The sequence below is a fragment of the Trichoplusia ni genome, chromosome 9 (assembly GCF_003590095.1).
Source record: "Trichoplusia ni isolate ovarian cell line Hi5 chromosome 9, tn1, whole genome shotgun sequence".
In the NCBI taxonomy this organism is placed as follows: Eukaryota; Metazoa; Arthropoda; class Insecta; order Lepidoptera; family Noctuidae; genus Trichoplusia; species Trichoplusia ni.
In genome coordinates this window covers 13063014-13085673 of record NC_039486.1, presented here as the reverse complement: position 1 = coordinate 13085673, position 22660 = coordinate 13063014, and the positions used below count along the sequence as shown (strand labels likewise).

The 22660-nt window shown below is 34.1% G+C and overlaps 1 protein-coding gene across 2 annotated transcripts in view; it reads right to left on the bottom strand.

The window, feature by feature from the left end:
* LOC113497234 (ATP-binding cassette sub-family G member 1-like) overlaps positions 1–22660 on the bottom strand; it is a 68889-nt gene that overhangs the window by 16000 nt on the left and 30229 nt on the right. Inside the window, exons 1-2 of one of the 2 annotated variants that reach the window (XM_026876694.1) lie at positions 21937–22595; positions 4527–4683 (exon numbers count right to left, since the gene is read on the bottom strand). In XM_026876694.1, coding sequence (XP_026732495.1) covers positions 4527–4650 — 124 coding nt within the window. In that variant the 5' untranslated portion in view covers positions 4651–4683; positions 21937–22595. Of the gene's footprint in view, positions 1–4526; positions 4684–21936; positions 22596–22660 lie in introns of those variants that run through there. The other variant, XM_026876695.1, reaches the window with a different exon arrangement.

The following is a 22660-nucleotide window of genomic DNA, read 5'->3' as shown; positions in this document are numbered from 1 at the left end:
ACGTTTGGAACTCATAATTGAAGAACTAAACAACCAATTAAGATTATTATTCTTTGTATGTGTATAGATACGTAAATGAAAATTTTTTAACCATCATATAAAAGTAGGTAAACAAAACAAAAAAAAATAATAAAATACTGTAACAAATACAAGAATATATCATATAATATTGTATCCGCATCGTAAGAATGAACATGGTCTATACATTAAAACATAGTTGGGTAGCAAAATCACACAACCGGAATACAGTTAAATTATTTTTATTCACAGGTTTACGTATGGTATAAACAGAAAACTAACAATACTGCAATTTTAAACAAATCACTCCGAATCAATCGGAAACTAACAATTGAACCGCATCTATATTTAGTTCGGTCCGAATATGATTCAGATTAACTACATTAATACAAACTGTGCATAACTTTTTTCTAGTTAATTATAATTACTCTTTCTGATTGTATTAGTCCATGAGTCCGCATACATCAATATTCTAACTAACTTTTTAACCGATTGAATCAAATACATGTCGTCTGCGTACTTATGTGAACAAACACCGTCTATTGAATCCGACGTATGTGAGCTCACAATAATCCGTTATATACATTGAAATCTGGTAGTCAGGCATGTTCACTACATTCAACCTGTACATTATGACCAGAACTACATATCTGATTGTTGTACCAATGTCAATAAGGACACAACTCCTGGTTACAAGACTTTATCTCAACTTTATAACTCTAGAACGAGTCGAACGTTGACAGGTCAAGCAATACACCGCGTCTTTCTGGTCACGTAGTACTGAACATCTCTGAGCACATGAAGCATCTCTGTTGACAACTGTCCGGAAGCCAATTGTTGTCTGAGTTGATATGTTATTCAAGTGGGTCAAGCAGACTGTCAATACTTTGCACTATTGGCTAAGATATCGCCTGTAATTTGATATATCCGAGCATCTCATCTGTTTTAATTATGGAATACAACTGTTGCATTAACCGACTGGTAGGTATGAATGCTAATACAGAATTAAAAACATTGTTAAGCGGTAAATGAGCTCCTGGTACTTTAGATGTCTATACTAGACCATCATGACTGGTACTTTGACCATACTCGGATAACATTCTTCACCTGCTTATTAGTGAACCTGACAGGACATGTCGACTACATCTTTTACGTTTGTGAGTTCTGTAGGAACAAGGACTATCTCTGAAGACGAACGTCACTATTTCAGTGTCATGATGCAGACACTACGGATGCAGCTTGGATTAAGCTTTTGTATTCTTCCAAAAATTTTAACTTTCTGTATTTGATCTGCAATTTTATCATTTTAATCTGTTGCATTATTTGACAATTTTATTTCTGTTTTATATATTTATCAATCTATTGACCTACTGCAATGCACTGCCAACGACCAAATAATAATTTAAATATAAGTTTTATCTATACTAATATATAAACCTGAAGAGTTTGTTTGTTTGTTTGTTTGAACGCGCTAATCTCAGGAACTACTGGTCCAAATTGAAAAAATCTTTTTGTGTTGAGTAGACAATTAATCGCGGAAGGCTTTAGGGTATAAACCATCACGCTGCGACTAATAGGAGCGAAGATACAATGGAAAATGTGAAAAAAAACAGGACGGGTATAAATCATAACTTACATCTTCTTCTACCCACGGGAACGAAGTCGCGGGCAACAGCTAGTTTTTGATATTTTTGTAACTAATATCTTACTTCCTGCTCTTGGTGGTGAACCAGTAGTCGCAGGTTCGAGTCCCGTTGTTATCCTCAGGTGTTTTACTATACTCTACTTGTTTATTTGTAAATAATTTGCATTTTTAGATTTTGTTAAAAAGTTATCGATATTATTAGTGCTAGAGCAGCGCTACAGCCCGCTCACGTGCAGCTTTCTAAAGATTGACCAATGTTCTCGTAGGCTACAGTAATTATACGCCTAGTCCCGCCGAGCACGCGTATTGCACAGTGAGATATCGTGATATTAAAGCAAATATTTTACGACTAATTAGATTACTTATAAAAATCACTAATCGAAAATCGTTTGAGTCATTTCAAAATAACATAAAGCAAATGTTATTTGCAAGAGACAGTCTGAGTCAAAATAGTAAAGAACGCATACTTAACAATTTGTGCATAGGTTTAGGCAATGAACGAATGAAACGACAATTACAAATTAGAACATTCAGTTTGTACATTGAGAATAATGTACATTGAGTAAAACCCTTTCCTTGAAAGCTAGGAAGTATTTTAACGGAATATTACGTTTATACAAACTAAAAAGAAGTATTACAAGTGAACAAAGTGTGGAAAACAGATGTGCTTTTTATAGCGCAAACTCAGCAAAGCTTTTACTTACTACGAGTACTAGATAACTGATAAACATACCTATATTCTTCTAAATGCATACATATTATAGATAAATTACACCCGATAAATGATCGTGCTCATCACAAAAACATTTGTCCTGCGACCTCCGGTATAGCAGTCAGGGCCTCTAACTACTAGTCCAACAGCGAAGTCAAAATTATATCATAATTCTAGACGTTTATTTGAAGGTTTGTTTTTATCGTCACTTCTGACTCCTATAGCGATCAATTAAATTTAAATTCGGATCTTACTACCTTATTAAATATGACGCCATTGAGAAAAAAACTGTAGATGTATTTAAGCTTAGTTGATTTACATTTATAAGGTCACAATGATATGATAAACTATATAATAATACTCTCGCAATACTGAATTAGATCCTTGTTCACGGGGTTTTTACAGACATTCAATTTTTCGTCCTTATATAAAATTCCCTATTTAAAATGACCCAGATTTAGGGAAGACCCAGGCAGACACAACCGTAAAATAATACACCTCGCTGACGTGGTGACCAATACCTCTTACTGTGTAAAGGAATTGGCGAGAATAGAAGTTCAAAAATAAAAAGAGAGCCCATTTTATAGCATGTATATTGCAATGACAATAATGATACGGTTGCGTATAAAAACGGAAATAATCCGACCCAATTATACTGATAACACGTTGAATCTGTTTATTTATCGCAATAACCCGTAATTGTGCTATCAAAAAAACGTTGGCAAATAAAACCCGAATGATTTCCGGTTCCAAGTAGAGCACTAACACAAATATATATAATGTCGCAAATAAAATATTTTGACAGGTTTATTGGCTAACTGTAAACCCTTGGCCGATTAATTAAAGACTTACTAATCAGCAGAAAGACGAGTGACCATTCGCCATTTTTTTCCTCTTCAATATATACCGTTACTAAAGGGCAATCGAAGCAATAAAGCATGTTTGTCTCAATGCGTTGGCTAAAACCAATTTCGAACTCAAGTAAAACAAAAACATAAAACTACACTAAACACGAGAATGTTTGACTAACATTTTAAACGAATTGTGTGAAACCAAAAACTACACATTTCAGTACAATACCTTCAGACTATTCCTTAGATCATCACTTTCTTTTTCGGGTTTTCCTCAGCTGCGAATATTTTATTATGAGAACAATTCCGGGTTCACGAGTCCACCACTGTGTGGCGTGAACAAATGAATAACAACTATTACTATTTCTAGATAATGTCCAGTCCATGAAATTATTATTTCCTGCAATTTTTAGATGCGCCGCGCAACACGTGCGCCGTGACTCATGGAATTATAGACAAGCATAATGGCATTTAATTGAGATGATCGGTTATATTTGTTTAATAAATATTATGATTATTGTTGTTCAGTGATTATTTAGGGCATTGACATCTCGAAGTTGATTAATAAAAGGCCTTTTTATATTTTAATTTACATTCGTGTTTTCGTGTTGTAGTAATAAACAACCCGATTGGGAACTGACGGTTTCAAACTCATTCGGCCAAATTAAGAGTTATAGACCAAGTATGCAAATTTTTATCTTTATAGTCAGTCAGTCAGTAGGTCGTTAGGTACTACGGTTTTTTCCTTTATTTTTACGCATGAACGGTAAAGTTTTTAAACTACTAACTTGTTGTAACGTAATTTCCGAAATACGAGAGGTTTTTTATCTGCAATTTACAACGAACAATTCATATACCATTGCGTATTTAATTCGCAGTGGACAAAAAAACTAACTGGAAGAATTAATGTCCATTAAGTCCCATTGTTCAAATAAAAAAATCAAAAGTATAATAAGTGGCCTCTTTTTTATACAAGTAGTTTTTAAAAACTTTATTTAAAAAAAAGCAAATAATTCTGCCATTCTGGACAATACAATTTTTTTTGTCATGAAGTAGAAACTTAGATATAATAAATGGCCACAACGGCGGAAAAACTGTAGATTACACACACTGCACACAAAAGGAGGACTGTGAATAGTGAGTTTTAGCATAGAAGGACTCATTTCCAGGGTGCTGTACTCCTACTATCTTCTTTATGTTCACGTTACACTATTGCTGCTGTGGAACCGTGAAACCTTTCATAGTTTTAGGTGGTGGAGACAAGTGTTCAGTTTTTGCCCCCATAAGCCCAAATACTCACTTTTTCCATTCTGCACGGTGTATGAGAGATCTTGGAAGGTGAGGTTGATGGGGGGTCGCTGGGGCAAGTGTGAGAGGTGCGCGTGCCCGAGCGCTCGAGAGTTCACCTCCAGTGTGGTCGACATCGTGACTCAAACTGACATCCTCTGGGATTAATTCTGAAATAAAGATAAAAGTTGAGTGAATATAGATCTATGTAATAGATGTTTTTTTATTTAAACGACTGCCGTACTGTTGAATTTGCTTCTTGTGCCGCGTTAGGTTTCGCAAACATTTATGTCATTTGCACAAAGACAGCCAGACTTAGAATAAGCATTCGTGGATCACAGAATCGCTTGTCCTACGCGGGGTTCAAACTCGCGACACGTCACCCTTAGTGGGTTTGGTCAACCACTAGGCCTTCCAGCAGTCCGATCCAAAATTATATCTAAAGCTATTAATAGATTTTCCTATATCATTTTTATCTATATCATTTTTTGCCATAATATATTTTTATTGTTTTTACGTGGCGGTAAGATTGGATATTTAGGCTAATCAGTGTGTCTCGAGCAGAAATTTTGGCACTTGGGTATTTTTTGTGCTCACTTATGCATAAGGAAAATCCGTATTGGATACGTTATAAATTTCGTCTATCTACGGCTAACAATCTATAGGTCAAGGTTAAACAGCAAACACCGAGGTTTACTGTGGGTGTGTTATTTGAAACATCTCTCTTATTTTATCGACTAAATAACATAAAAAATGAAATGAAGAAATGGATCATGCAGTTTCGTTGTGGTTTCGTGTTTACACAATAAACCTAATCCTTAATGGCATCACCAGCCAAAATTTCTGACATTAAGTAAATTGTACACATACATACTTAAGTACACAAAAAAGCAATTTGCAACTGAAACTACAGAGCCGTTATTTCACGGCCAACTAAACCAAAGTAACAAATAGGTGTCTGTTACTGCAACCGTCTAACAAAACATTTGGCAGCAAAAAAATATGTTACGTAACAATACAAAAGACTAGAAACTGACATTGACACAAAAACAGGTCAAGTTTGTCTGTTTAAGAGTTTATGTAACAATTTTTTTGCAAGTCACTAGTTATTTTGCAAACGCAATAAGTAAACAATTACTAAGAAAATAATGACGTTGCATTATTCGTGCTAATTGAATGCACTCGATTTCTAAAGTAAGCATTAAACGTGGTATTACTTCTAAGTTTTTACTAGCTGAATTTATAATAACAGTAATTTCCGACGTCCTTATGGTAAGACGCAAAAAAATGACAAAATACGCTGAAACAATGATTTAAGACAATTTTATCTCAAAAACTTTACGTTATTTGTAGCATTGATCTTAATCGGCTTAAACGCACACATTATCATATTTAAAGGCCAACAAAAAATTTGATACATTGCAACGACTTCCTTCCAGGAAACTAGTAACTATTATGATTAATAAACTTTTTTTTAATAGGGTTCTCGATATCCGAGGTTATGCCACACCTACATCTCGCCTTGGGTTTGTTAATAGCGATGCATACGTCTTTACATGTCAGTTTGTTAAAGAGCCTCTAACAAGCTAGCTAGTTGACCCCACGTCACGGTGAAGAACTGACTGGTTTCCCAAATACTCGTTGGATAAGAAATAAAATGGTGTTTCTCTTGGTCAGTTTTACCCTTTCTACACAATCCACGAGACCGGTACTGCAGTTACTATTTGGATTACTCGAAAATATTTTCCCTCAACTTGAAATATACGCGTAGTTCTGTTTAGTGCTTGTAATTGAAAGCGTTACACTTGACGAAGTTCATTGTTTAAAATACTATTAAAAACTAAACTTAGCCGTGAGTGGTTTACCAACAAAATATCCGCATTCTTTATTCACGGCTAGATCATAGATAACTTAAATTTTGTGCATACAACGCATGCCTGCATACATACTGGTACTTACAACGAATTTTAAAACAAATGTCTTGCTTCTAAGTAAGCAATTTATTCGAAGATGTGCTTAACCCAATTGGCACAATGCCTTTTATGCTAAATGTACGATTCTTGAGGACAAAGCCACAGACAAACTTAGAACAACTACTTTTAACACTGCGGCTAGGTATACAAAATACGTTATCGTTGATTTCGTTTCAAAATATCACAGCATTAAAGAAGCCAATAAACAAGTTAATAAATAATAATCGCCTTATAGAGGAATTGACGCAAAAGATGAAGACATCGACCACAGTACAATTGTCGCTATCACCACCACGCATGCGCGAAGCATGAGGTTCCACTTCAACGGGCTATACCTTTCACTCGTCACGTGTTTGCTCCAATACACACGTTTGTGGACTAACAACATTATAAGGAATGCTACAGTCGCTTGAACCAGTTTAAAGTAGTTTCAAGTCTATTTTAGGACTTAAGTTTTTGTGTGGTACAGCGTTTAGAAGTAGGCTTGCCTAAATATTTACATTTGCGTTGTAGGTAGCTATCGGTCTCTATCTATCACTAGTACGAGCTTAGGATAGGATCGCTAAGTACGTTTAGACAAGACAAAGGTGAAGAAAATGTCTTCAAAGTCAGGACTCATCAGTGCAAAAAGGAGCAGTGCCAGATTAAGTGTGCTACGTCTTAAGACAATATTTGCTATATTAAACGCACTTAAAATATTATTTTCTAGGTTATCATGAACATTAATTTAGATGTTTATGATAAGGACGAAATAGAATTCATAAGTATAGTTATTACAGTTAAATACTCGAACAATAATTAATCACGTAATGAAGGACCGATAATGATTGGTTTTTAGATCACGAAAACTGAATAGTTTGTTAGATAAGTTTTCAAAACTTTTATTTGCCTTTGGCATGTACTCATACCTACTTACTAACTGATGGTGAAAATGTGATTATGATTTTAACTAGGTTAAAGTTCATTAGAATCTCGTCCGTAAAGCCGCTTGAATGTCTTTAGTATCTAAATAACTCCTGTACTCTTAAATCGTAACATTATTTCCACCTTATTGCTGCGACTGTTGAATGGTTTACCGTTTATTGCATTGTAATTTTACATGCTATGCAAAAGAAAATTGGTTTCCTGCCATTGCTTTGTCGTTAAGTTACCAACCGTAAGCTTTTACGATTTTATTACGATAATTGAACATAGAAATCCTAAATGGAAAATCCTTACACATAATTTCCAACCCTACAATTAATTTAACAAAATGTCGTTAAAGTGTCCATCACCGAAAGGATGTGAAAAAAAAAAAAACATTTTCGGAGTCTTGCTTTGTATACCCTACATAATCAAAGTCGCAACTGGGGAAGTTAAAGAACGGACCCGAGCTACACTCGGTGCAAGTTCTTAAACTACCTGTCAAACGTTAAACCTAGTTGCACTATAGCATTTCACAGCATAAAAAGATGCCGTACATTTTTGTATCGCTGCAGGCTGAGTCCAATAACACTGAATGTTTAAGAATTACATTTAAACTCAAATTATAATGACACAGGTAAATTACTGTATTCTCTTTAGTTTTCCTTAAATTGCAAAACATAAAACATTAATGTCACTGCAAGATCAAAGAGCACTATTACAAAGATTAAACATGTCCATGAAAACGCATGCATAATTAACATTTGTCCGTATGAGGTAATTCAAAGGTGCAAATTGAAATAATAGCGTCTACGTTTTCGTAATAACGCTCTTTAGAGTTTACGTTTCAGAGCTTCTATTGTTCTGGGCTTAAAAGGATGGAATTACTGACTCACTTTACAGACAATGCATTAGTCTAAAACTGGTTTGATCACACTTGAACATGATTAGATACTTATGTACCAACTGTTCCCTACCTGTACAGGGCTGCCCGTTGCCACGTTAGCCCATGATTAAGGACTCCAGGGCCCCGATTCTGCTATTTACATTGGCCGATGAATGAATGACAATTGGATAAATTTGTAATTATTCCTATTCTCTTAAGCATTTAACCAAAAAAAATAATTCATCATAATTCAATAATTCATCGGCCATTACAGCATTCGGGGGATCCCTATAAATACGCCTTTTATAAAGAATTATGAATCAGCGTCAAAATGTTATCAGTTCTATAAATAATGTGCGAAAAGGTTAAAAAATGGATGATATCATGTCGATCATTTATTTGTTGTTACATAGATGATAGTTCCTACTATATGATAATTTGTAGATAAACACACACTAACAACAAGTTTATTTTTAAAATAATCATTCGTTTCAAGAATCATACATAATATTTTATGTGTGTACTTAGTAAATACCACATCGATTATAGAATTAACACCAGCTATATTTCAACAATACACTATTACAATGGCATTTCAAGGAATGTTATTAATGTTACGTATGTGAATATTCATAGTATTTAAAATATAAATTTTGCAATGGCATTAGCAGATACAAGCAACGTGGTAAAGTGGCTACTTCCTGCGCTCAGGGTCGTGGGTTCGATACTTGGGTAATAGCAGATAATTGTTGTTGATTTTTAAGCAAGATAAGAGAATTTGCTTAAACAACATTTAAAGTAATTATCTGAAATGATTCCAATCAGGTAAGCCGGGAGCCAAAAATGAATATACTTTTATCTAAATATTTTTTTTCTTCAAATATATTCTGTTAGAATTTAAGAACATTATTATTCAAGAACATTGCAATTACATTGCTGTTGCATTACTGTTTAAATATAATTACTTAGGTTAATCACCAAAATTTACATTTAAGATCAAAATAATGCCTTCAAACTTCATCTGCAGACTCAAAATAGTTTTGACCGGTCTCTGTTTATTTTAAATTGCGGTATGGATAACGAGATATGTACGATGTTTTTCACACCTACACGCTGATATTGTTTTAGCTATGCAAGCATGCATAACTTAAACACGTTATCAATATTAGAGGAATAAAAATCAATAAGTCATCATTCAAAATGCCAATGACCAAAAGGTTAACCAACCAGTTATTGACCTTCCGTAATGAATGTAGCGATCAAAGTACGGTTTTTTTTATGAATAATCTGTCTTTGTCAAAAGATTATAATTTGCATATATGGGAAAATTTAATTCCAACTTCCTTTTAAAGATTTATAGCTAAAACGCTTGATAAATCGTCTATAAATGCGATGTTAGGGATCTGATTCTGTACCCATAGTGTAGGAATGGAACGGTATTACTAAGGCTACGCTGTCTGTTGGTCGGTCCGTCCATCTGATACCAGGTTGATCCCATGAAAAGATGATAGATAATATTATATTTATATCGCCTGTATAACAAAAGAAATAGTGGAGGTTACGCTTGGCACGGTCATACTCATACATTCGATATAGGGAACCCTTAGTATGGCGAGTCCGATCTACACTTGACCGGTTATTTCTCATACCGATATAATTAATCAGGTTTGGTTATAAATTGATATTTATTCAAGAATCAGTTTCCTTGATGCCAATAACGTTATTTTTTATTGATAATATTACGGTTCCAATAACGATAGGAATTTAACATAATTAGCATTACGGATAAGTTTATGTTTATTTCGATAGTAGTATCAATCAACGAGGTTTTATTTTTGTTTTATTTGTTTATTTACCTTATAATGTTAATTAGTTAAATTTAACCAAAGCCTTGTATCCGTTCATTAATTACGACAGTGAGCACGCGGAAGAGCAAACCTTCAATGATAATTAAATCATGCGAACAATTGTTAAAATAAGCGATTTTAACTAATATAAAAACAACATGTCTAACCCTTGACTTTGGCACCTGCAAAGAGGTCAAAACTACAGTAGAATCTCAATAAGAATTCGCTAATTTGTTGAAAAATATCTTCATTTCAATTTAATTTTTAAATCACAGAGAACATTTGTTTGAATCATGAGATTGGTAATTTGAGGATATAATGATTATGAAGTATTAACTTAAAGATTTTGGCTGTTATACGTTTTAACGAAGCGGCATAATGCACCTTAAACACAACCGAGATGTCATTAAATTGAAAATTATATCACCAATCATCTGTAGGTCATATCATAAAGTTTGTGTAATCGGGGATAAACTTAGGAACTACTGAATCGATAGGGAAACAACGCTATTGGTGAGTGTTATAAACATATTCGTGCATAATAAAAAAATAGCATCCTACACAATAGGCGAAGTAAAGCTAGTGTTTATATGTCCATAAATAAATTAGAGACGTTCAAAGCGAAGTTTTGTAGGGACATTTTTGCACAGGATGAAAGGAATATTAAGAGTTATGATTCATAAATATATTTCTTTATGAGATACGGATATTCGCAATCTGCAGCTCAATGAGTATATTATACTACGAGTATACTATAGTATAAAACACAACGACATCTTGTTGTGCTGACCTCCGAACGTTTCTATGTTTTAGCTTTGACACCGGCTCCGATTTAATTTAATAGTAATAGTGAATCTATTCAGAAACAACGGGGTTTTACTGTACGAACACGTGTAATATCAATAAAAGTACGTATACGGTAAATAGTACATATTTCTTTAAGTGTTTAAGTTTGACAACCATCAACCAAGCCCGCCTTAACAAAAACAAAAAGGCAGTAGCAGACTACTGCGAAATTACCATATCAACCAAGGAAGCTGACGAAAGCGTGATTGAAATAATAGCTTACAAATCCAACACAGCAAACTGTTTATAAACATCCTGCAATTATTTTTACAGATGTTTAAATAAAAAAAACATTCGTTATTAATTTCAGTTTCAGCATTTTATTACACAAAAAAGGTTGTATGTATACATTTCAAAGTCAAATTAGGAAGTGATATCATACTTAAAAAAAAAAAAGAGATAAATCGATGTCAGTTTATTTTTATTTAACCACATTTTAGCGACAAGCTATTCATGTGGTTAACAAATTGTATAATAAATTAATTTGAATACTTAAATAAACTACACCTAAACATATATTTTATTGTAATGATCACATAACGCAGTATACGTATAAAAAAACAGTGTTTTCGTCATTTCTATAAACAATCGTAACAACTATGGAAATCGCTCATAATAATGAAGTATTATTAATATTTTTTCACTCCCATTTGAGTGAGGTGATCAGGCTTAACAATTATAGCAATTTCAAGTTTCTAGGTAGAAACATGTTTTTTTAATTATAGCCTAGTGGCACCTATACCTGTACCTTTGGACTGCCAAGTCAAAAAACGTAGAAACGAAACCTAGCACGCACCAAAGTATTATTGAATTCACTTGCTAACAACGGTAAAGGAAACATAGCGAAGATGCGCACTAGAGAATTATCGAAGGGTGTAATTAGCAACGTCGAGACTTACAGACGATTTGAACTCTGACACCAAGGTGTCAGTAACCATACGAAACGAAAAGAACAAGGTTTGTACATCTATTCTTTAAACGACGTTAAATACGAAGAGGATTTCAATTTTGTCGCATTTCTTTTTTGTACTAACACTGCTTCTTTAAGATTTCTTGCTAGAAGTTTCATATTATTTTTTCCTTCTGTATCGTATGTACATAAACTATTAAATAACAGCATAGACACTAATAACCAGTTACCATAGCGTCTGTAAATCGTAATATAACTTGTAAATGTTGAAGTATTGACGCAGTCTGTTTGTACGACGTTAAGTAACGCTTGCATGAGGCAACGCGTGACTCGCAGAATGCATTGCTTGTTCTTGTAGAGGCAGTAAATTTTAACAAGCTATTAGACGGAGATATAGATATGTCTATTCATCGTGTCATGGATATGTACTTGTTTAAAGTCATGTGATTAGTAAGGTCTAATCTCTTTATAAATGTTTTATGGCTGAATAAGGATTTGTCTGTCCTTAATATTTATTGTCATAATGAGCATCATTCTAGATTTAATTTTAACTGAACATTGAACGCTGTGTATAGAAATAATTGTACTGGCTCATCTGGCGACCTTCGTTCTGCAGAGCTGATTTGTGAATCTAAACCATTAACCACCTGAACGTATAGAAAAAACATCTTCTAAAACGGTAAAACCGATTAGAAGGAGTTTAGTAACAAACACACGTACTAGACAGAACTATATTATGCCTAAGCAATTGTCTTATGAACAGCCATAAGACAATTGCTTAGGCATATTAACATTTTATTCTCGATGGCTTCGGCCACTAATGATGGGCACGACCACGAATGATACATGTCAAAATTCTATCATATATGTACTTATCAAATTCAATGATAAATAAAACATTAATAACAACCGTTGTCTACAGTTTGTAAATGAGCTTCTCAACTTCTATTAAAAGTATAATTTCAAAAATGACTCTTGATAACTGAGTAAAATTTTAAAGCATCATCATTAGATTTGTGCTGTAGAACCTACATCAATACTTTACTAGGACAAAGTCCCTATTAAATAAAACTTAACACGGTTATGCAATAGTAATGTCAAATGTTAAGAAATTCATTCACATTATTTAATTGGAACGGAGTAATACGATCGTTACTCTACTTGTGAAATTGATAACAGAAATTAGGTTTATACTACGAAGTGTAATAGTTTATCTTATTGTGAGTGTTCTACATAATATTACTTTAAAACATGTGTATTATTTATATTTAAATTTAAGCTGTGATAGAACAGTGGTAAGACTTCAGAACTGCCAAGTCAAAGGTCCCGAGATCAATCCCAAGGCACCCACCGACTTTTCGAAAGTGTGCGTTTTAGAAATAAATATCAAAGCCCCCGTGTTTCAAAAGGCACATAAAAATGTGGGGCCTGGTAATCCCTGACCGGTTACATCCGATTGCCAGCCATCGCTCAATGAGAGTCACGGAACAGAGAGTGCAACTATTTGTGCACTACCTGTCCCGCCCAGCCAGCTTGTGTCTTGCGATACTCGCCTCCGTGGCCGAAAATCGATCAGGAATATAGTTTTATTTAAATTATAAATTTCAGACAAGAGAAGAATGAAACCTTAATAATTACAACGACTTTAAAACAAAAATATCTGTGAGACATTAGAAAAAAATGTGTATATAAGGCCATTTATTATATTTGGCATCACAATAACCCTTTTTAAAATAAACATCCGAATCCGATTTTTTTTATAGTTTACAATTTTACTGAGTTATTAAGTCAGTCAAAATTTATCGAGGTTTAATGTTCTCGGTCCTCATTATTTTTTTTTAGATAAATCACTCGGCCTCGGTTAATAATGCATATTTACTTTGTTTAACTGGAATTCCAACGTCAAAATGTTGAAATTCATTTTATCAACAAATACAGTTTACTTATGCATATAATTAATCTCGTATTTTTTTAAGATAAATTATAATATTTAATACAGTTTAATGATAACGAGGTGATAAGTAGGTCACTCGGATATAAATTATCGATTATTTAGTCTTTTAAGGTGTATTGAGTTTCCTTTTACTTTTTGTATGTACATATGCTATCAAATATAATTTATAAATATTAGGAAACGCAGTGTAAAATACAACCAATTGCCCAAAAAAGACTGGGACTGGGTATTGTGGTGTAACTTAGGGAGGCTATATCCATCAGAGGACCGCGAAGTTGTGGAGAGTATTGTTTGAGTAATTAAATATCTTTCAATTTTAGATACAATCCAGTTACTGAGGGTTAAACAATTTACACACACATATGCATAACTTTAATTAGCTAACTTACATCAAGGCTATTAAATCTGATCAAATAGAAATCAAAGTCAAAACTTTTTGGTTTTAAAGTACCAAAAGTGTCGGGGAATGTAGTTGACCTCAGTGCTGCCATGCTACTTCACCAAGTCGCGAGTGTTGCAACACTTGCTAGCAATATTCTTATCAGTTAGAATATGTGTCAGCATCGATAGGAGAAATTGTTTATTCAGTTTCTATTGTATTATTATATTTTTTCGTGTGTTGCATTATTTTGTATGATATCTAGGTATTGATTGATTGCAGTACAAAAGAGGTGTTTTATTATTAACACACCTTAACGAAAAATAGAGGCATGCGTAACTATCCGCACTATTAGATTAATATTTACTCACATCATAGTGATTTAAGTTTATATTACTCTACTAAACTCCTATTTATTTTTTTCACACCCAGGAAGACCTAGAGCAATAACAGAAATAGGAAGAGCAATATAACTTTCTAAACAAAAGTAAGAGGCTGTTTTAGCCTAGCCTTTTTCCCAACTATGTTGGGGTCGGCTACCAGTGTAACCGGTTTCAGCTAAGTACCAGTATTTTACAAGGAGCGACTGCCTATCTGACCTCCTCAACCCAGTTATCTGGGAAACCCGACCTACCCCTTGGTTAGACTGGTTGTCAGGCTTTTTAAGCTTCTGACTACTTGTAACGACTGTCAAAGATGTAGGAGTAACAGCCGGGACCCATAATTTAACGTTATGACAAAGATCACCCATCTACGGACCAACCGCGTCAAGCATAGCTTAACCTGTGATCATTTCACTTATGCGGTTATAGCTTGGCCACGAGCTCGTCCTAAAAGGCTGTTTTAGTTTCCTATACTAGTTTTTTTTATATTTAATTAAGCGCCTAATAATGAAAAAAAAATTAGTAAGTTTTATTTTAAGTGGACCTTGAGACAACTTTATACACTTTTTAGACTTATTCCTTATTAATATTATCCTTTTTAATAGTATAGTTAAAATGGCTTTTCTTAGTTATTTTTAATTCTATTGTGGAAGAGGGATACCGCTCCACGACACTTCGACAGTTGCACACTGTTTTAATATGTGGCGATAACCCCCTAATTTTGGATTGTAATTATTTACACTCAATTAGGCAACAGATAAGTTCACATATTCATAAGTACAAAGTAAAAAAGTAATGTTGGTAAATGCACTTATTGTTTTTTTTGTAATTTCGACATAATTGTCTGTCCTTAAGATATACCGGAAACATTATGTTCAAAACTACTCAAAAGGTTACAACGATATTTTCTGACAATAAAAATAGCCAATTCTATAAAAATAAATTACTGTTTTATCTACAATAAAAGACAGGTATTATACCTGTCTAGTCTTTTTTTGGACTCGTTTAATCTACACCAAAAACACATTTAAGTAATTTATATTTAAAATAAAAACAACCTCCTTAAAATAACCTTGACACTGATGGTATTGGACAGTACAAAACTAGTTATAATGTAGTGGAATGCTCATTTATTTTAAGGTAACTGGTATAATTAATGACCTATAAAACATTTTAAGTGGTTTTGAGAAAAATAAAAACATTGCTCAACGCATAAATTATAGATAATATTATATAAAATCTGATGATGTAATAATGGTAATATGTATTATAACATAATTACAATGGTATAGTCTCACGTATTTATCGAGATTGCCCGACTAGTTTCGGACCCAACCGGAGTACTTAATCATGAGTTGATGCTGACGTGAGTAAACCGTTGCAACATGAATCATTCTAAGGATAGTTACTATCAAGTTATTATAATGGTTAAGAAAAAAACGAGGCGTAAAATCTTTGCATTAAATCATCTATGTTGCATTGTTTATAATGTAACTCGTAAATCATTGTAGAAATGTAATAAAAGTGTATGTCCTGTATGACTGTTGAAATTATTTTACAGTGTAGTAAGAACATGACGACTTTAGCGAAAATAATGTCTTTTTTTATACATACTATTCTCCTGTACGTAAGTATGTTTTACTGAACTCCTAATCGTCTGGACCAATTTAAATACATTTTTGTATGCATTTGGGTGTCGCCCTGTATAAGTTAGATTCACAAACAAGACCGGCAGAACGAAAATCGCCGGCTCAACTAGTTTACTACAAAGCTATATTACCATAGTCCTTCACAAAACATACAAAATACTCGAATTTACGTTCATATTAGTTGAAATCTAGAAGTGATTCAAAATATTATTTATATGCATGCGAATGCTAAAATTCTTTTAATATTTTCCTGGTGTTATTTTATTTATTAACTATAACTGATAGTTGATGAATAGGTTTAAGTCACAAACTCGTGTGACAAGATAAATTTAACGGAAAACGTGTTTTAATAAGGTTGTTTTAGGGTTCTACTTTAAGTTTTTAATACTTCCGTATTCGTTAGGTAAATTATTCTACAACAGGCATAGCTGGTTATTATCCTCCTTTTTCAATAACGTATTCGTTAGTCTCCATCGCATTCATATTATGGTTAATTCGAGAGTGTGGACAGTCAAAGCGTGTTCCTGTAGATCTTATTATTAATTTAAGCATCGATATACATATTTTTATGTTCTCAAAACGACTAGTTATTGTGTAATTATATCCAATTACATTGATATATTTTTGCAACTCTGGTTAAAAAAACACGGAAGCAAAAGTTTAGTGATCCCTACCTAAGTTTGATTTGAGCTTGCAAAACATACAATTAAAATAATTGGTCATTTTTTTTAAATAAAATCGCTTATGACACGAATATAAGCCATTCGACATTGAACAGAGTTTTTTATATCGTTGACGTCATACAATAAAAAAAAAACAATTTAAAGCCGGTTAAAAATACACCTGATCGATAGTTTTATCAATTAAATTGATTATTGACGTATTTTTGAACTTGTTAATCTATACTAATATATAAAGCTGAAGAGTTTGGTTGTTTGTTTGATTGTTTGTTTGTTTGTTTGAACGCGCTAATCTCAGGAACTACTGGTTCAAATTGAAAAAAACATTTTTGTGTTGAATAGGCCATTCATCGAGGAAGGTTTTAAGCATCAGGCTGCGACTAATCGGAGCCAAGATACAATTGAAAATGTGGAAAAAACAGGGAAAATTATTCATCTTCGAGGGCTTCCGTTCAAAAAATCCTAACTTATATCTTCTAACCACGCGGACGAAGTCGCGGGCAACAAGTAGTCTGTAATAAAATTTAAATAGCCCCATTATTCATAGGCATGATTTCATTGTGTTTAAACATGATACCACTACTAAGTTATAGTAGGTTTGGAGATATTAAATATGATTTGTATAATGTAGTAATTCAAATCAATATTAATGTTAATTTATTCCTAGCTGTGCCAAGCGGTTTTACTCGCCTTGCTTTTCAATCAGTGCCAAAAGTGATGTCAAGTAATCTATAGCTAGATTTATATCAGCGTTTCAAGAAACTGAGAAGGTGTTTATCCCAATGAAGTAAGATAGTAATTAGCCTTAGCTTAGCCTTATCCCAACTATGTTGGGGTCGGCTTCCAGTCTTACCGGTTGCAACTGAGTACCTACCAGTGTTGTGTTTTACTACTGCCTGTCCGATTTCCTCAAGCCAGTTACCTAGGCAACACAATACCCTTAGTGTAAGCTATAAATAATGTTCCATAGTATAGGTATAAAATTCCCACACGCATTGCAAACGGAATGCAGAAGAAGAATAGATTAAGAGTTTTGTACACGGGTATGTAAGTAAATAAATGTCATTCTGTGTCTACTGAGGCAAACCATTGTAAAACATAACATTAGTGTTCAGCACTATGCAGGCACATAAACATATCACATTCTCAAGTATTTCTTATGAAAATAACGCATACAGATATAAAAAATACAATTCTCTCGAATCTCTCTTAGAATCTACTTATCCCTTCAAACCAAATAAGTATATAAACCTAGAAGTTTACTCTTAGCTTGGATATGTTTAACAAGATTGCTTCAGTGTTTGCGTAACAAGTGACGATCATTGCAAACGCTAGCGCTGGTTGCATACTGTATTGTTATAACGATGAGTAACGGGTTGTGCTGAAATATTCACTGTTGTATACTGAAGATGACAGAAAATGGGATGACTAAAAATGTAGAGCAAAATTGTGTTTCGCTCAACAATTGTTCATCTTCATTTGTTTATCGGGTGCTTAACATCAAAATCGTAATATTATTATCATCACATTATTTCTTATTATTTACCAGTGCTTATGAAAGAGTATTACACATAAAAACGCTGTTTATTATTTAACAAGATCGTAGACATAAGACCAAACGCGTAGCATAGACCTTTTGAATTAAATTTAAAGAATGCAACGATTGAACTTTGCTCTTTATTTTAACTTAGTCTGTCAATGCTAACCAATTACTATTGATCGGTAATCAATAGTTTATTGAACTTCGGTAAAAACTCTTTATAGCTGCAGTATTTAGCTTGAAAAACTTTAATGAAATGAATTGCGGGAAATTATGCAAATACCAATTCTCTAAATTTAGAATAAGTATTTATGTTCAAACATTTAAATGGGAAACGTAAATCATATCAATAATAGAAGATAGACGGTTAATTTCGGAATTACGACGAAAACTCGTTTACTCTCTCAGAATTGAGAAAAACATTTAGCTAATGTAATTTAATTCTGCAGTATTAGTAATCAAACAAGTACATATTTTCAAGAAAACCCAAAAATAAGAATGATAATGAGAATGTCTGACCAAAATAAATTAAGGAACGTATAAATGAATGAAAGGAGCGTACAGTTGTAAATGATTGGGGTCAGAGCCACACGCACACAATCGGGTCAACTCGTATTCAAGTGACCCGCTCTATCTAACTGTCACCTATTTAACTGTGCACATAAAAAGTTATGTTTGAGTAATTGCACAAGCGTGATGTTAAATATTGATAAAATAGCGCGGGAAGCGTAATTCCTGTTACAGATTTAAAGTGCGAAATTTTATATCATATGTTATTGTACTATTACTACCGAACTGTGGTAAATCGTAAGAATTTCCAGCAAAACCCAAGAATTAGTATCTGATTAAAAGTCTTTTTTTTTTTTTTTTTTTTTTTTTTTTTTTTTTTTTTTTTTTTGTCCGGGTTGAAACTCTAATGACTTCAACCCACGCCGAGGGCACGGCGAGGGGATATGTCGGACTCCCACCGACTAAAAACACCCCGGGCCCCTTCAAATGCCTGAGCCAGAGCCACGGGATCGATCGCTCGCGCATGCTTCAGCGCGACCCTGACCGGCCTATGTCCTTTTGGACTTCTTCTCGAAAGGTTGGTTGAAAAGCCAACCCCTCATTCCTCGTAAGAACGGACGTGCAGGACGACACGTCCGTCTCCTTCTTGGCCTGTTAGCTGGTCGGATGCCAGGGTGCCCTCCCTGCCACCCGCAGGCCCGACCTTCGGTGGTCGCAGGTCGTTTTGTCTTCGACGCACAAGCCGCCTGCGCCGCGACGGGTTGTCTGTGGTCACTTCCCGCTCGCGTTCAGCAGCTTCTTTTGCTGACATAACGGTTTCACAATAGGTGGCAACCGCTAGCCACGCACTCTCTCTCCCGACCATGGCTGAGATGATAGCGCTTGCCCGTCTAGATTTGCGACCAAGTCGCGTCTGTCATTTGCCCACGCTGGGCAGTCTAATAACGTGTGTTTCGCGTCATCTTCTGGGTTAGCACAGTGGTGACACCCTCCAGTTAATTCACGTCCGATCCGACACAGGTACTTACCGAAACAGCCATGACCGGTCAGCACCTGTGTCAGTCGGTATGAGAGAACTCCGTGTCGCCGTTCCAGCCAGTCCCAGAAGACGGGGCGGATAGCAGCTATAAGTTCGTGCCCAGCGGTAGGACTTCCTAAGCTATGCAGCCAGTCCGTCAAGGCTGCCCTACGAAGTTGTTCCCTTTGTTCCTTCAGCGATAAATCGCCGCCCCGAGCTTGGACCTGGCGCCATGTATAAAGCTGTGATCTGATTAAAAGTCTGAATTGTTTATGATCATCGTTTTTTTTTCGGGCTACGCCGGGATCGTCTTGGTGAATATTAGGATTGAATTTTCGAAGTTTTCCTAAATTAATAATATGTAATTAAAATAATATCGTCATCACTCGCTCGTCTTCGAGCGTTCATTTTCACAGTTTTTTACCAACCAAACTCAACGTTAACCGACTCATCTTGCCTGAGATTTACCGGTAAAGTCTAAGATAAGCATATTGGGTTATTCAGTAACATATTAACAACATAACGTACTAGGATACAATCATCTACATCATCAACATAATTAGTTGTTTCTTCTCGTAAGTTTTTCTTTGGTCCTTTTTTCTGATATTATGTGGATATATATTTGTGACCCCCACATTCCCCTTAAATTTAAGGGGAAGATCTATAAGACCATTGTCAGACCTGCTGTCTTGTATGGATCAGAGTGCTGGGCGACAAAAGGGATGAATGAAAGACAATTGCATGCAGCAGAGATGAGAATGTTAAGAGGAATGTGTGGTGTTACGAGAGCGGATAGAGTAAGAAATGAGTATATAAGGGGAAGTTTGAAAGTGGCACCGGTTACAGAGAAACTACGTGGTAACCGGCTGTCATGGTATGGGCATGTTATGCGGAGGAATGAAAATCATGTGGTAAGGAAAGCGTTAAGCATGGATGTGGATGGATATAGGGGAAGAGGACGACCAAAGAAACGATGGATGGATTGTGTGAAAGACGATATGGCTGTAAAGTGTGTTTCTTGTGAGATGACGGCCGATAGGAAGGTATGGAAGAAGATGACATGTTGCGCCGACCCCAAATAAAATAATTGGGATAAGGGCAGGGGAATGATGATTTTTTCTGATATTAAACGTCAGCGGACTAATTGTAATTAAAGATTTATTACCCGACGAAAAAAATTCTATTAATAAACCTTCAGAGCTTATAAAGGCGATGAAACTAAAGGGTTCAGTTTAAGAGTTTATTGACCCCAAATTCATAAATTATTTTACTGTCATGCTATACGCATGCGTAAAGGGTGTGTTTTTTTTCTTTAATAAGAGACTAAAATTACATTTCTTTTTAACTTTGAGCCCACAAACAAGTCTTTTAAAACGTAACAATAACTACTAGTTTAATTATTAAATCATGGTACTTATAGATAGATTATAGATTAATAAATGTAGTTTATCAAGTTGCAAGATTTAAAGATATGAGGCAATTATAAAAAAAAAAGCATGACTTACTAACGTAGTCGTAGTTGATATTTGAAAAATATGAGGGACGTTTAGATGAATGAATTAATAAAAGATCATTCGATTTAAATATAAAGACTGCATATTTCTTAAATACATAGAGCTTTTAGAAAACTGTAAATAAATCCTAAACAGACGTTGCGTGGAAACTAAATAACAACAAACAAACTCTCGTCAAACACCGCCCACTTTTAATGACGATAATAGCAAAAAGCATATCAATATAATATTGACGAACTAATATTATGGCCAAACTGCTTTATTAAACCTCATTTAAAATAATCAAATTAAAACAAAATGAAAATATGTCAAAATAACTTACACAATTCTAAAACTGATCGAAACCATGCTCAGATGATTTCTAAATTAATTCATATTTCTACTATTGAACGTCTATTTATATAAACGCATTTGTAAACAGCTGAACCTACCTTATAACTTTCAATATTAGATAACTGGAACAGTGTATTGCGAACAACGAAACACAGCGCACAAAACGTATAATAAATAACGAAAACTTGAATAAAAACTATTGATATATCGCACTGATATTTACTGTTTATTTTTTGTGTATTTATTTGTTTATATTTGACGTTGAGATTTACGCGTGCGTCGAGTGACCGCAAGCAACGATTGTGAACTAAGGACGAGTGAAACCGAACCGACGGACTAGCTACGAGTTCGCAGCTGTTCACAGTTTGTATATACGCCGGTAGCTATAGCCCGTAGACGTTGATCAAATTCTGTCTATAATTAAGATGTTACTATAATATCAATGAGGGTATTGTTTTTTTTTAATTCGGAATAGGTAAAACTTTGTATAGAATTTAGACGAATAATCTGGGACTTAAGAGGTTGTAATATATTTTATGTTGAGAAAATGTTTGCGTAAATGCAAATTTTAAAAGTTTCGCTACAAACCACTCTCAGCTTAATTTGAATGTTTAAGGTCATCCAGATAATAAGTAGTGGATATTATTATGCCAATATCTATTTTCAAATACTTCAAACTAAATCTTTACAACTTATTCAATCCAGATTTAATAATTGATACGTAATAAGAATACTCTCACTTGTCCTCGCTTTTAGTAAATTTAAGCAATTTAAGATTTTTTTTGTTTAGAAACTACTAATTCATACCAAACCTGTAATCTT